The 14487-nt window shown below is 37.8% G+C and overlaps 1 protein-coding gene and 1 long non-coding RNA gene across 2 annotated transcripts in view; one reads left to right on the plus strand and one right to left on the minus strand.

Moving 5' to 3' along the window:
• Positions 1-8665, plus strand: part of VTG1 (vitellogenin 1) — a 42651-nt gene extending 33986 nt beyond the window's left edge. The window contains exons 28-35 of the mRNA NM_001004408.3: positions 146-284; positions 1480-1618; positions 2336-2522; positions 2936-3033; positions 3612-3706; positions 3812-3971; positions 5163-5324; positions 8347-8665. Of these exons, the coding sequence (NP_001004408.2) occupies positions 146-284; positions 1480-1618; positions 2336-2522; positions 2936-3033; positions 3612-3706; positions 3812-3971; positions 5163-5324; positions 8347-8465 (1099 nt within the window). The 3' untranslated portion in view covers positions 8466-8665. The remainder of the gene's footprint in view (positions 1-145; positions 285-1479; positions 1619-2335; positions 2523-2935; positions 3034-3611; positions 3707-3811; positions 3972-5162; positions 5325-8346) is intronic.
• The window catches only part of LOC107053992, a 51529-nt gene continuing 37757 nt past the window's right edge, over positions 716-14487 (minus strand). Inside the window, exons 3-4 of the long non-coding RNA XR_005861875.2 lie at positions 11237-11382; positions 716-3852 (exon numbers count right to left, since the gene is read on the minus strand). This is a non-coding gene — a long non-coding RNA (uncharacterized LOC107053992). The remainder of the gene's footprint in view (positions 3853-11236; positions 11383-14487) is intronic.

Genomic DNA, 14487 nt, shown 5'->3' on the forward strand with positions numbered 1-14487 from the left:
ATTTAGTTTTACCCAAAGCACTTTTTCTTTGACTTCTTAGTTTTCCCTTTTTTCCTCCGATTTTTCAGAAATGCCAGCAATCCTTACCTTCCAATGTCTGTCTTTGCTCATGGAGCTGAGTTTGTCACATCTTATTTATCTCTAGACTCATGCGGTATGTTCCTGGCGTGGCACTTGTGTTGGGCTTCTCAGAGGCGCATCAGAGAAACCCATCTCGTGAACTTATTGTACGGGCAGTGGCAACATCTCCACGATCAATTGATACAGTAATTAAAGTTCCTGGGGTATGTGTCAATTTTATTTTCTTTTTTCCTACACTGAATGGATTTTCAACTTACTTGTTTTGATACTTATATATTAAAAAAATTAAAATTAATTGTATATTTTTAGAGGAGCTGTGATATTACTGATAACATGAGTACTGAAATATGCAGTCTTTGATTTTGTACTGCCTTGGTGACATAGGACAAGCAAAAGTAGAAAACTCTATAGTGAAATACTTTATTTCCATGCTGAGAACAGTGGTTAGGCCCAGACTGCTTCAAATATGACTGCTCTACACTTACAGCTTTTTTTTACCCTACCTGACAGTTCTGTGAAATGTATATGGGCCTGAGAGCAGATAATGGAGACCTTGAGAACATCTTGCACTCCACAGCAGCCTAGTGCAGCATCTAATTATGTTTGTGCTTCAGTCCCACAGCTGCAGTTGACCACACTCTGTAAGACAGATCTGAGCAAGTTACGACAGCCACAGATAATTCTGTGGCTTTAACTCAGCTTTAACTAAACTGAAGCAGTTAGTTACACTCTCAGAGCAGCTTGCACAGGCTGGATCTGCAGAATCCCACTGATTAATTGGTCCTTGTCCACCAAATCCCTGTGCACTGCTTTGAAAGTTTTCCCCTATGGATCTGTGGCAAATTAATAACAGCTCGCTATTCATAAACAGAGAAATTAGTGTGTCTTTAACCTTCCGTTATGCTTCAGAATTGCAGGATCTTTATTACATGATAATGAAGAAGTAGAAACATTAGTCATTAAGTTGATGGTCTTGGTAAATGTCTTTTGTATGTAGAAAAGTAAGAAATCTTACCACCATGGCACATCATGCCATTTTTCAGCCCTTAATAGACACTGTTCTCTTTGCCAAACACATCCATCAGATTAGTTACTTTAATTTTTAAATCACTTTTTTCAAAAGTCACATAATTATCATTTAAACTTCATCTACATAGGTTACTTTCTAATGTTCTTAACAATTTCTCATAAAAGTCAGAAACTGAGACCAGAAGAGAGAGTGATTGCTAAGAACAACCTGAGATTTGGGCATATCCTAGAGAAACTAACACAACTGCGATTGTGTATCTTCAAGATATTTTTCCAGGATGTCTTTTTTGTTTGTCTCTTTGCAGTGATATCACAAGCAATATGGCTCAATATATCTTAATGTTTTTTTTTTCATTTCTACTTTTTCAGGTAACACTTTACTATCAGGGACTCCGAGTGCCATTCACTTTGCCCTTAGGGCCATCATCTTCATCATATGAGACTAGAGATATCACTGCCTGGAATTTCCTTCCTGAAATAGCTTCACAAATAGCACAAGAAGATCAATGTAAGTACTACTTATATGATTGTCTCATGAGGAAGCAATGTTTGTATATCCATCCTCTGAGACAACTGGGACTTGTCTTTCCCCATATTGGTCTTCTAGAGGGAAGCTTAGTGTCTCCAACTCTGCTTTTTCAGCAGTTCATTTTATCACTTAGAAGTACATTTACTAGCAGGTGGATGAAGAGACTTCAAACTGATGTAAATCTTCAGAGTTCAGGAATCATTCCTATCTGCAAGCTGTAGAGGTCCTCTTTTGCCCCTTCTAAGAAGGTGCCATCTCTGTGTTGAGAGGCATTATCTGATGGGTGTAAGATAAATAATTGATTTTTTGCCATGTTTATTATTTTATTAAAAAAAAAATCATGTGAGTATTAAGTTATTGGTATCTAACACTTCCGTGGCAAATGTGAATTAGTTTCTATAACGGTTACTACTTTTAGTTTTTGAAGACATTAGTAAGTTTTAGTCACTATACTGTCTTGAGGTTTGAGGCATGTCATCAAAATCACTACTAATATAGTCTACAACTATTAGCAATTCTGTAGTGATATCCTATTCTTACAGACTGGCAGCACCGAAAGATTCTGACAAGGAGATGTTGAAGTTCTTTTTCTATTTGCTGTATAGTCCAATCTCACAGAGGCAGCCTTCAGTACTTTGCAGCAACACACCATGCCATTGTCCCATCTGCCATTTCTTTTCTGGTTTTGTTTTGCAGCCACATGTGAAGTCAGTAAGGGAGATTTCAAAACATTTGATCGCATGAGCTTTACCTGTTCTTTCAATAAAAGCTGCAATGTGGTAGTGGCCCAAGATTGTACCGAACATCCAAAATTCATCATTACTACAAGAAAAGTTGATCACCAGTCTTTGTCAAGAGAGGTTCACATAAATACAAGTTCAGCGTAAGTGTGATTTATTCTGAAGGCTCAATAATTAGATACAAAAACTTCAAGGAGTTAGTCTGGGAAGGGAGATGTCTAGTTTGGGTGCAACTAGTTTATAGTTGTATATTTGAGGATTTACAGAATCCTCATCAGACAGTCATTGGTTTCATTTTCCTCATATTCAGTGATGCAGTCAGGATCTTATAACCTGCTCCGTAAGTTCCCACAGAACCTTTTCTTCAGAGGTTGAATTTCAGCATCCAAAGGTCCAATAAATTTTGCATTTTGAAATGAAAGCAGCTCAGTCACTCATTCACAGTCCAAATGTTCAAATTAGCTCTCTGCTAGCTTTGCTCACAAATATCTCTACCCTAGATTTCAAATTAACCACTAGTTTATTCTTTTTTTTTTTTCCTTTTTTTTTCTTATAGGAACATCACAATCTGTCCTGCAGCAGATTCATCTCTGCTCGTGACATGCAATAAAGAATCAGTACTATCAGACAGTGGAGTTTCTGAGTATGAAAAAGGTGAGCTTTCATACCCACATTTCTAGGACTGATTCAGAAACCAAGTGTCTTCAAGTCTGTTTTTTATATGCTTCACAGAAACATCACACTGTTAAGAAAACACAAATGGGATTAATTCAAAGAAAAACTAGAGATCATCTCAATATTTGTATTGCTTAATAATTCTGTTTTTCCCATAGCAGATACACACTTACTTTTCCTTGGTATAACTAAGAGGTAAAGCAGTATACATATAAGAAATGGTTTCTGTCCAAGACTGGTTCTCGTTTACAAAAAGTGTACTTGTTACAGTCACAGTTAACATGCTTCAGGCCAGTTATTTATCTGGAGAACCACCAATATCATTTTCATTTCAAGACTTAATAGACTGGATACAAAAGTAAGTTCCAACTACAAGAGACCACAGTAGAATGTTTTCACAAATGAATTGAATGTTTCTTCTCTTTTTGATCTCTCCACAAAACAAAACAAAGCAAAACATCAACAATTCCAAACCTTCTGACTGCAGCAGAACAATGGTAATTGTGAAGGAAAATGATGTACTTTGTGCTACTCATTTTCTCCATTACTTTTTACAGACAATATTAAAATTTATAAAAATGGAAAAACAGTTATTGTGGAAGCTCCAATACATGGACTGAAGAATGTGAATTTTGATGGTGAGATCCTTAAGGTATGGTGCTTTCTTTCAAAGTTACTGCCTTCCTTCTGTTTAGTGCCTTGGCAATGTAACACATCATCACTCCACTATTCACTAAAAAGATGCACTGTTTTACAGGTTACTGTTGCTTCATGGATGAGAGGAAAGACCTGTGGAGTCTGTGGAAATAATGACAGAGAAAAGCACAATGAACTCCTAATGCCAAATCATAAGCTGGCACACAGCTGTTCTGCTTTTGTTCATTCATGGGTATTGCTAGAAGAAACCTGTTCTGGTGGTGAGTAGATCTGAAAACAATTTATGCTTGGAGAGAATACAATTTCAGATTTCCTCTGCCAATAGCTGGAAATATTTTTTCTTTTAAAAGCAGCATTTTACTTATAAAATGACAATAGCACTGTATATACATTTTAACTTCATTAACCACTGACTTTCTACAATATTGCCTGTGAACACAGAGATTATACAATACAGCAAGTCTTTGTCTCATGTGCAGTTCAATGTTAAATAATTGTTTTTAACATAATTTCTTACACTGAATAGCTCATTTCTTCGAGAGGCAAACTCAGACCTAAACTGACATAACTGAAGTCAGTTTGATTTTTGCTGCTGAGACAAAGCAGTTGTAGCCACTCTGTGGGCTTAATTTAATGAAACAAATTGCATGCTATGAATGTAGTAGGTCAAATCTGAAGTATATGCAAATTTTCAGAATGCACAAAATTTGTTTTTGTTCTGTATCATCTGAGGGTGCAATTTCAGGGAAATATTTAGAAATACAAGTAAGGTAAAAGTTTCCTCTCACATGGAGCTGGACAAATAATGATGGTCTCCCATACCATCAATACAGTTTTGTTTCGTACATCTCCATTTACCTTGGACCTGAGACAACTTTATTGAAGTTAATGGTTGCTTTCTCCTTGACTTCAGTGGCAGCAGACTTGTACTTATCTGTATGTCAGGAAACAGAGTCATAGCTGGGATCCTGTTAAGTTACATTATACCTTTCTAGTGAGATAATTACAGCATTATAAAAAAACATCCAATACAAAAATTATCCTTGATGTTATTATATAAATGCTGCCATTTTTTTTCTATCCATTCACTACAGTTGACATTTTTCCTAATGTAGTGAAGTAGCCATTGTGCCTGCAGTATCCATTCTTAATAGCTTCCAGATATGAGAGGTTATTTTCTGTGTATTATGTAGTTCTAAAAAACTGGGTATACACAGTTCCATTTGGGTTATATTGTGCAATTAGATTTTAAATATAGCTCCCCTTACAGAATCTTTCTTCGGTCCCCCAACTTATTATCATCCTATCTTGATAACCTTGCTACTGTGAAAATGGTTTGTCAGGGACCTGTGTTTTAATAAAAGCTGAAGAGAAAATATGGACCTTTATTATTGCAAGGATCGATTGGGATTTATTTCTACAATTTTAACTACCTTTCCTTTTCCTCTTAGGGTGCAAACTGCAGCGCAGTTATGTGAAGCTGAATCGAAATCCTACTATTGATGGAGAGGAATCTACATGCTACTCCGTTGACCCAGTACTGAAATGTATGAAAGACTGTACTCCAATCGAAAAAACTTCCGTTAAGGTTGGCTTCCACTGTTTCCCAAAAGGTAAGATATTTTTCTTTCTGTGTCACATACTGTAGGAGCTGTCAGAGCACTCAGAAGAACAAAACACAGCACAGCCACACACAGAACCGCATGGCTCCAGCTCCTCTCTGAGCTGCTGTTTTTAATCCCATTAGTATTTGCTAGAAACACTGACAGTACCGGCTAGCTAAGAGCTAGTTAAGATGATGGCAGGTAGTGACATCTGAGAAAAACATCTGAGGTGGTAAAAGGGGCAGAAGAGATCAATAAAAATTTTTTTTCACGTTTTCAGGATCTCCATAAAGTTGTGATAAGCAACAGTAAGTCCTTTTATGCACATTACAGCCTGCAATTTTGTGTAGGCCAGGGCAAGCAAGGCAATTGAAAGTCAGTCAAGTAGTGTGACATGACTTCTGTGATTAGGCTGCCACGCTACGCCACTGTGCAATACATCAGCAAAAAACACATTGCTGAAATGTTCTCTAAATTGCTCCAAAAATTGGTTTGGTTTTCAAAGGTATTTTATATACTCAAACTTGTACCCCAGATTTTTAAAAATACTGAGCCTTTTTCTCCTTTCACTTATACAGATTTGCCATGAATGTAATGCATGATTGCAGAACACAGCTATACAGTACAGTCATACAAGTTTGAGGGGAGAATCCAGCCTTAAATCTGTAGATGTTTCTGGTACATTCCTTCCTAAATTTTTTAATGGATCACTCTGTACCTAGATACCATAGACAGAAACCACCACTTGAGAGTATCTGCTGAATTGATTTGTTCTCTATGCTAACCATTATTAGCCAAAACCACAGCTGGGATAATGCAGTGTAATTCACTGAAACAAATGAATTTCTATATTGAGTAATACTAGAGAGAAACACTATTATATTTCTGATTTAAAGCACCTATCTAGAACTTTGCACTTTTTGCTCATGTTTATAATATCTTCCATGTCTTGAATCAGCCCACAAAACCAATGATATCTTTCTATAATAGTCAACATTCTACAAGTCTATTTAACAAGTACCTCAGAGGAAGTGCTAATAGTTTTCTGACAACTTCCTGAGAAGTGAATAGATGCATCCTTTTATGAAAAGAACACACTTTCAACCATAACAAAAAATACCCCACTCTTCCCAAACCTTGTCATATCCATGTTTCACAGATTTCTTTTGTGCATCCAAGTTCTATATCTCTGAAATGTCATCACCCCAGGCCACTCACTGCCTCAGAATATTAGGCTGTAATAAAGCTGTTCTCATTCCCTCACAAAAACGTGTTAGAAAAAAAGAAAAATCAGGGAAAAAAAAAAAAAAAAGGTTATGTTAGTTGTCACAGCCAGTTCTACTTTTACAGCAACTGCAGGCTTCTCTGGATCATTTACTAAACCAGAGGCTGGGAAGTGTGCTAACAACACTCCTAATCAAGGACTTTATTTTAGCTATCTGGAATAGGAGGAGTAGGAAAAGGAGGAAGGGGAATAGTTTCCATGTGAGCTTTCTTTTTATTCTTTTTTTTTTTTTTTTTTTAAACCAAGACGATTGTTATTCCTCAAGCAAGAGATCAGTGGGAATACAAGGCCAACCCTTGAAAGCTAGTCTTTTTCTGTCTTTGTTCAATGATTTGGAGAAGAAGCATAAATGAAGGCCCCATTCTGCCCAAGCAGTGAACTTGTATTTGCATGCACAGGACAAAAACTTTTCCTCAGCTCTTTGTATGAGAACTCAGACTTGATAATCTACTGTCTCAGAAGACAGGCACCCCTTTATTGTCACCAGTGAGGAAAGAATAAAATGAAGTTCAAGGGTACATAATAGCCCCTGTTGTCCTCAAATCGGTGAGCTTATAATCTTAGGATCTTGACTGAGGCAGACTTTACACCAAGCTTAAGTCCACATGCCAGTCCACACATCAAACATGCCACCAATCCTATCCATATGGATGATAGCTTTCAGCCACAATCCAGTTTGCCCAGGGAACTATTTCCTGTACGGATAGACCCACAGCTTACCCTCATGCGTAACAAGAATTAATGCTTACAAAAAACAGAACTCAGACTTCAATAGCAGATTTCAGACTTCTATAGCAGGTCTCATTTCACAGCTTGAAAATATGATGTACTTTTAAAAAAACATCCCAAGCACCTTTCTGGGAAATATTTGGCATCAAGGTAATTATGAAAAAAAATAACTGTGCTTTGGGTTGGACAGTAATTCAGCCAAGGAAAGTGTCAGCATTTCAGGAGATAAGTGACCAATATAGCCTAAACAGAGCAATCTCCAGATTTTCCTGTGATGAAAGATGGCATGTTTTAAATGTATTGTCCAACTGGGGGATAAAAAAAAAAAAAATGGAAGTAAAATTATGAAAGCTTTACCCATTCTCATTATGCAAACTTAATCTAAATGGATGTCCTAATATTCTTCCAGATGCAACGATAAACCTCCAACTATCTAAGAATATTTATTGGGAGGATGAGTATTATTATTCCATTTAGATTATTTCAGCATTAAGGGATATGGCTTATTCAAGCTGCTGTTGATAAAGCAATGTGGTAAGGTTAATACTGCAACTGACAATGCTCTGCCAGATTTCACAATATATGGCAAACTTTAATTAGAAGTTTATGAACCTCTGAAAATTCTCCGAAGGGCTTATCCTTCAGGATGAACTTCGACAAATAGTCAGCTGAAATATGCAGTGATATGCAGCAATAACATTAAAAGAGATTGCTGATGTTTATCGGGACCTGGTGGTCTTACTTTGAAAGCGGCTACCTCCAGCACTTTTACTGGCTCCTGCCTGTTGTCACTGTGCTTCGTGAAATATTATTCATTTTGGTTTTAGGGAATTATTATAGTAATTGTATCATGGATGAAAATCCTGCTCCAAGTGAATGAGTCAGTGAGATGTCAGTTGTGGGGGCAGGATTTCTTTCTTTACTTGACGAGGGAGTTGGCAGCCATCAAAACAGGATTTCCTTGAAATGTATTAATTTGCTTGATGTTCGTTAACAATAGCTTCTCTCTTCTGACAGCTACTGCTGTAAGCCTGTTGGAATGGCAGAGAAGCAGCGATAAGAAATCTGCATCTGAGGATGTTGTGGAGTCTGTGGATGCTGACATTGATTGTACCTGCACTGGTGACTGTAGTTAAGCTAAATTCTTTAGTGTTGTGCTATAGACATATTACAGAAATAATTGAATAGCTGGACAGATAAGAAGGAATGTGATAGCTGTAATAAAATACTAAGAAATGTGCTTGAAGAAAGTAAGCTTCCTCTATTGCATCCAAAGTCAAATGCATTATGTACAGTCTGCACTGCTTAATAAATATGTTGTTCATTAAATAAGTATTCATGTGGTCTCCCTCTTTATTTTTCCATATCAACAAAACAATCAGACCAACTATAATATTATCCAGAAATTCTGCTTCTTTTTATCTGAAATATAATTATAGCAGTCCTCTCTTAAAATTATGTTCACTAGGTGATGAAAGGAAAACATGATTACAGCTACTGCTAACATTCCATTGTGTAAAGAATTTCATATTTAGCATACTAAAGACACAGTAAGCATTTGTTTTCTTTTATGTTTTCTGGTAAAGAGAAAAGTCTGTTCTTGGAACCATTCTGCAAAAAATACATTTTACTCCCAGCAAGACCATTAGCCTTAGTACATTCTACAAAGGAATGAATTGGACTGCTAGACTCCCACTGTAGCTTTCCAGAGAGCTATAGTGTGTGACACAGTCCTCATTTTGATTTAAATTTCAATGGATGTGCTGTTACCTCGTGAGCTAAAAGTATGAATAGATTTTTTTTTTTTTTTTTTTTTTTGGTTTACCATTTCTATTGTATGTCTATGAAAATGATGCCTTCAGAAACTTCAGGGAACAATAATATATCCAAATACTCCAAAAAATAATATATAGAAATGTGTAAGATCAATGGCATCATAAAGCTAAAATAAAGAAGGACAGTCATACTGTGTTTAACCAGTAGACTGTCAATCTGCTAGCTTTCACTAGGCCTACAAAGAAAGGCAATTCCCTCCCACCCCAGGGGAGCAGGATTAGGTGGCATCTCCACACCTCATGCGATGGCACAATATTGCTTCCCTTGTAGAGGAATCAGCCATGCAGTGAGCCGTGAGATGTGCTCCATAGCAGGCAGCAGCAGCCAGCAGCCAAGTGCCTTAGTATGGGCAAGGAAGTGCTGAACCCAAATGCTGCCAGGAAACTGTCATTAAAGAAAATACTTCTCTTTCTAAGTATAAACTGAGCTATCAGAAAGAGGAGAACTGAAGACTAAATAGCTGAACAATTACAGAATAATATTTCTCAAGGCTTTTCGTTCAAGATCAGAAACACAAGTAACGTGAAGTACTCTTACTTTCTCTCACTAGCTTGAAACTAACTTGGAATTAGATAAGATCCAGTCTTTCTCAGTGTACCGCACCTACTTAACTACTTAATGAAGAAAATAAGCCATTATGTGTTCATCCAAGCCCAGAGCCCCATGGGCTGAGCCCTGACACAGGGCAAATGCCCTATGGCAATCTGTTTTCCTCAACAGCTCTTGCCTCTCAGGAGGATAGGGAGCAGAGCAGGGCTACGGCATGCAAAGAAGGGTTGTCAGTCCCTTCACCCAACCTTTAATTAATCCATATGTTCTGTTTTAGAACCTTCATACATACTGACCCTTTAGTCAGATAGCCAGTACTCTATTCAACAGTTTCTTTTTTTTTTTTTTGCTCAAGGATGTTCAAACTCGGGCCAATAGCATGTGTTTTTACACTGTGTTTTCATTTGTAATAAAGTATTCATAAATTCCCTGTACAAAAGCTGCATTTTGCTAACTCACTAGAAATGCTATACTCCAAAAAAGGCAGCTGCAAACAAGAAGGGAGACGATGCATTCCACTTTCCTTTAAAATCACACTAATATTGCACCTGGAGAGCCCTTTTCTTCCTGGCATTGTTTTCACTGTGGCTTACGGGAGATTTGCCATTGACTTTCATAGGATCAGACTGGGGTCTGTCATCTTTAATCCAACACCTTTCCCTTTAATCTGCTTGTTTACAAAAGAGAAACTTTTGCCAGTCAACCACTCCAGATAAGTCGAAGGTAGTGAAGAAATGCAGTGAGGGAAGAAAAAGGAACTTTCATGCTCAATGAGTAGAATAGGAATTTAGTAGCAGAAAAGAGCCATTAGTAAGAGAAGTAATTCTGCTTGCTGTAAAACACAGAGGCATGACACTAATTAACAGTGATCAAGCTGGAATGTACAGTACAAAAAACACAGGCAGCTCATAAAGTCAAATGTCTTCTCTCAGAAATTATTTACAAATTGTTAAAATCATTGGAAAAAAAAACTTCAGAGAGCCTGATCAGTGGTCTTACATTAGCTTCTCCACATGATGATGATATATAAAATGATGATATATAATAACAACACATCCTGTACAGTGTTAAAATCCATAGTGTGCCATGTCAGGCCTGTGCATGGTGAAGCACAACTTTAGGTCCTGCCCCAGCCCCAACACAAGGGCCACTCCAGCACCCCAGCAACTGAAGGTTGACCCTAGAAAAGCAAATTCCCTTCTCCTGATAATTGCAGAAAAAAGTGGCCCGCTCATGGTACACCACCCCACACGTGCCTCTCCTTCAGCAGATGCTACTCCTTTTACACTGGCCCTGCTTCTCACAGGAGGCAAATCTCCCACCAGCAGGATGCTGTCTGTGATGGCTTGAGCCCAGCAATCCTAAAGAAATGCTTAGTTCATGCACTGTCTCAGATGCAAGGAAGGAAAGACAAGTGTGTCCCTCTACAACAGAACACAAGCAATGAATTCACAATTCATCTCCTTACTGACACAAACAGGGCTTGGGAGCAGGCCCAGCCCAAGAGAGCCCAGGCACACACCTTTGCCTAGTGTTCAAGCCATGGGTTAGACACAACTTCTTCTTGCATCACCGAGGAGCAGCTTTCTTCTCTGCCCCACTCCAATTTGTTGATGCCCTCTTGCTGAGGCAGACAGATACCTGTGTCTCACTCCACTGATGTTCCAGCTGTAAAATCCAAACATAATGAAAGTTAGCAAAGCCTGAGGTTGGCACTGGGCACTGAGAACTGGCCCATTTTGCCAATAGAATTAAGAGCAATAGCAGTACAAGTGTGAAAAAGCCCTTCTGGAGTGTCTAATGCACCACATAGACATTTCCAACCCATCTGGGAGGATATCTGGACTCCAGATTTAAACCTCATTTGGAAGTCATGCCTGTCCTATCTCATAAAGCAAACCACAGTTATGTTGCCTACTGAGTATTAAAATGTATATTTCACAGTCTGATCTCTTATACGCTCAACTTTTCATTCCTAGTACTTCTCAATGACATGAACTAATGAACTTTGGACTTTATTGTAGTAATCAAGGAAAATGACTACACAACTATAGCACTCCAGTATTGTTTAAAAAGAAAAAAAGCGTCAGAAAAATGATGCAGGCCCAAACATGGGCCACGCTCAAGTCATAACCCTGCCTTTGTGGCACTGTAATCTGGTTTTGCAAAGGGTTGGAGATTTCTGTGCTTCATTTACTGCATCAGAATGATATGACTACTTACCTACTTGATGTAGTCAAAAATGCTTATGAATTTATAGTCCTGTATGCCTTTTGCAAGTTCTTCAGTGATTCTAGAGATGAAAAATAATTTTTCCACCGGAGCTTATAACCACAGGAGTACATTTTATTGCTAGATTGAAGGTTTTCATTTTCAGATTCACCCAACAGTAAAATAACAATGTATTTGGGAAAAAAAAAATCAAAACAATATACTTCATTTGTTCATGGCCAGTTTTGGTTAAGCCTTAGTGAATTAATTAATCTTAAAAGCCTAGAACTGGATCCTGCTATTACAGAGGAACAGGCAAAAGGCTGCTGGAGCCCAGACAAAGGCAACCAACCCTTTGTCCATCAGACCGGGCTCTTTTGATTCACTAATTTTGAATGACACAGCGACTCTCAGCAAAGCATGGCTGTTGTGCTCCAGAGAAAGGAGCTGCAGTGTGAGAGGAAAGGATAAAACCACTAATATCAGACCCCTCCTGGAAACGAAATGCCTGCTCCCCAGTACGAGCATCAAAAAAATAACTCATACAATTCTAACCCTACTGAATGAAGTCTGTGGTTAAACTCACCAGAGTCGAGCTTTTACTCAGCATGTTCAAATGAGTTATTAAATGAACTTTAGTTGTCCCTAAAAATAAATGTACTGTGTGGATCTAAGTGTAGCTCATGAATAAGAAACCTCGGGAATCTAGCAAATACTGTAGCTAGGGCTAAACCCGGAGACAACACAGGCGGTTGCAGAAGAGAGGAGCTATTAGCAGCCATCTGAGCTGGATGCTGAATACAAGGTCTCCTATGCCATCTACTGGCTCTTTTATTTACTAACAACGGTTTGAATCTACAGGGTTTATTTATAGGTCTGATACATTCCAGACACTTTAATATAAATTCTAATCAAGGTTTGAGGTGTTTTTTCCCCCACTATCCTCCATACTTGATTACTATGTGTGGGTTTTTTTTTTTCTCCTGTAAGTACATTACAATTCTGTACCTTTCTGAGTACTGTTTCACATTGTCTCTGGAGGAAAAAGACACTGCAAAAGACATTCTCATTTCTGTTATTGCTGGATAGGCAGTAATTATACTGCAGGGCTAAGAGAGCAGTTTGCTAAGAAAATCCAAAGATGTTCAGAAAGAGTACTTCTGGTCCTTCCTAAAGGAGACTGAAAGGTTGTTATTATGGTACCTGAAAAGGCATTAAGAGACAAAAAAAAAAATAATCTGTTTTTCTTTCCCTTGCAGTTCACTTAGCTGCAGTTCACATTGAACAAACATATGTCCTAACACAATTAAGTTTATTTTCAGATGGATTTTGAGAAGTAGAAATCATATACACATACAGATGGATACGATCACAGTATTCCTTTCATCATCTGTAGCGTGTTTCTTCCTGCCATTTCTTTCCCCACTTATCATTGCCCAGTCACCCATTCAGATGCTGTAAGCAGGACAAATTTGGGCATCCCAGTAATCTTTAACTCAACCTATAGGAACAAGCCTCCAGGAGGAGCAGGCAGCTCAGCACCTTGGCTGGAAGTTACTCAGCCAGCCTCAAAATTCATATTGAAACCTCTGTTAAAACATCAGTCTTCTGGAGTTCTACAGACTTTATTCTCACTGTTCTTGCAGTATGTAGCTTCCACCCACCTGTGATTACAAACTGACTCAGGGCCCGGGACATGTTTGACACTAACCATTGTAAAGACAGGTTATTTTTGGCAAAGATGGAGTTCAGGGCACATAAGGAGTCTGAACATCTAGGGTCTCTATAGATTATACTCCAATTGCTGTCTACATAATCAGGGCTAAATTAAACCAAAATCTTGCCAGTCGCAGCTAATAGGGACTCATGATATTGCACATAAGTCAGCTTTTGTCTTGCTATTAGATAGCCATGTTCTCTGTTGCCTTTGGTGCCTTTTGTCTCTATGTAAATTGAGTGCTTTGAATAAAAAATAATCATTGGAGAGTCACCGCTGATTCCTGCATGAATTCTGCTAGGGTTACTATAACAAATACAGTGCTAAACTGGGGTGCTGAAATTATGACCCACTGGCTTCTCATACATCTATGCTTTATCTCACCAGGGAAATGGATCAGTCTCTCTCAGTTCTGTAGTTTCAAGGCACCTTCATAGCTCTTAAAACCTTCTGGGCAATAAAATTAATTTCAAAATACAGTAAGTAGCAATAAACATATGAAATGTGGTGTCTAACACCTCAAACTAACCTCTATTTTTTCAGATTTTCTGTACACATCATCTTAATCTTTGCAAGTATAAATAATATCTATAAAGAACATTGGGTTATGTGAAAATATTTAAGTGCCTTGTTTAACAGTGGTCATATTTGTCTCTTATATGGTAGAAAATTTGCTCTAGCAAGAGATGCTTTCTTTTCTCACCAGCTGATAAAAAGATAATTATATCAAAAGAAATACATACAGGAAGTTAAGCTAAATAAGCTAACATTGGAATTCAACTTGGATTCATGCTTATATGTTCAAAACAAAACTATTAATATTTAAAATTTGTTCATGACCATGA

The sequence above is a fragment of the Gallus gallus genome, chromosome 8 (assembly GCF_016699485.2).
Source record: "Gallus gallus isolate bGalGal1 chromosome 8, bGalGal1.mat.broiler.GRCg7b, whole genome shotgun sequence".
In the NCBI taxonomy this organism is placed as follows: Eukaryota; Metazoa; Chordata; class Aves; order Galliformes; family Phasianidae; genus Gallus; species Gallus gallus.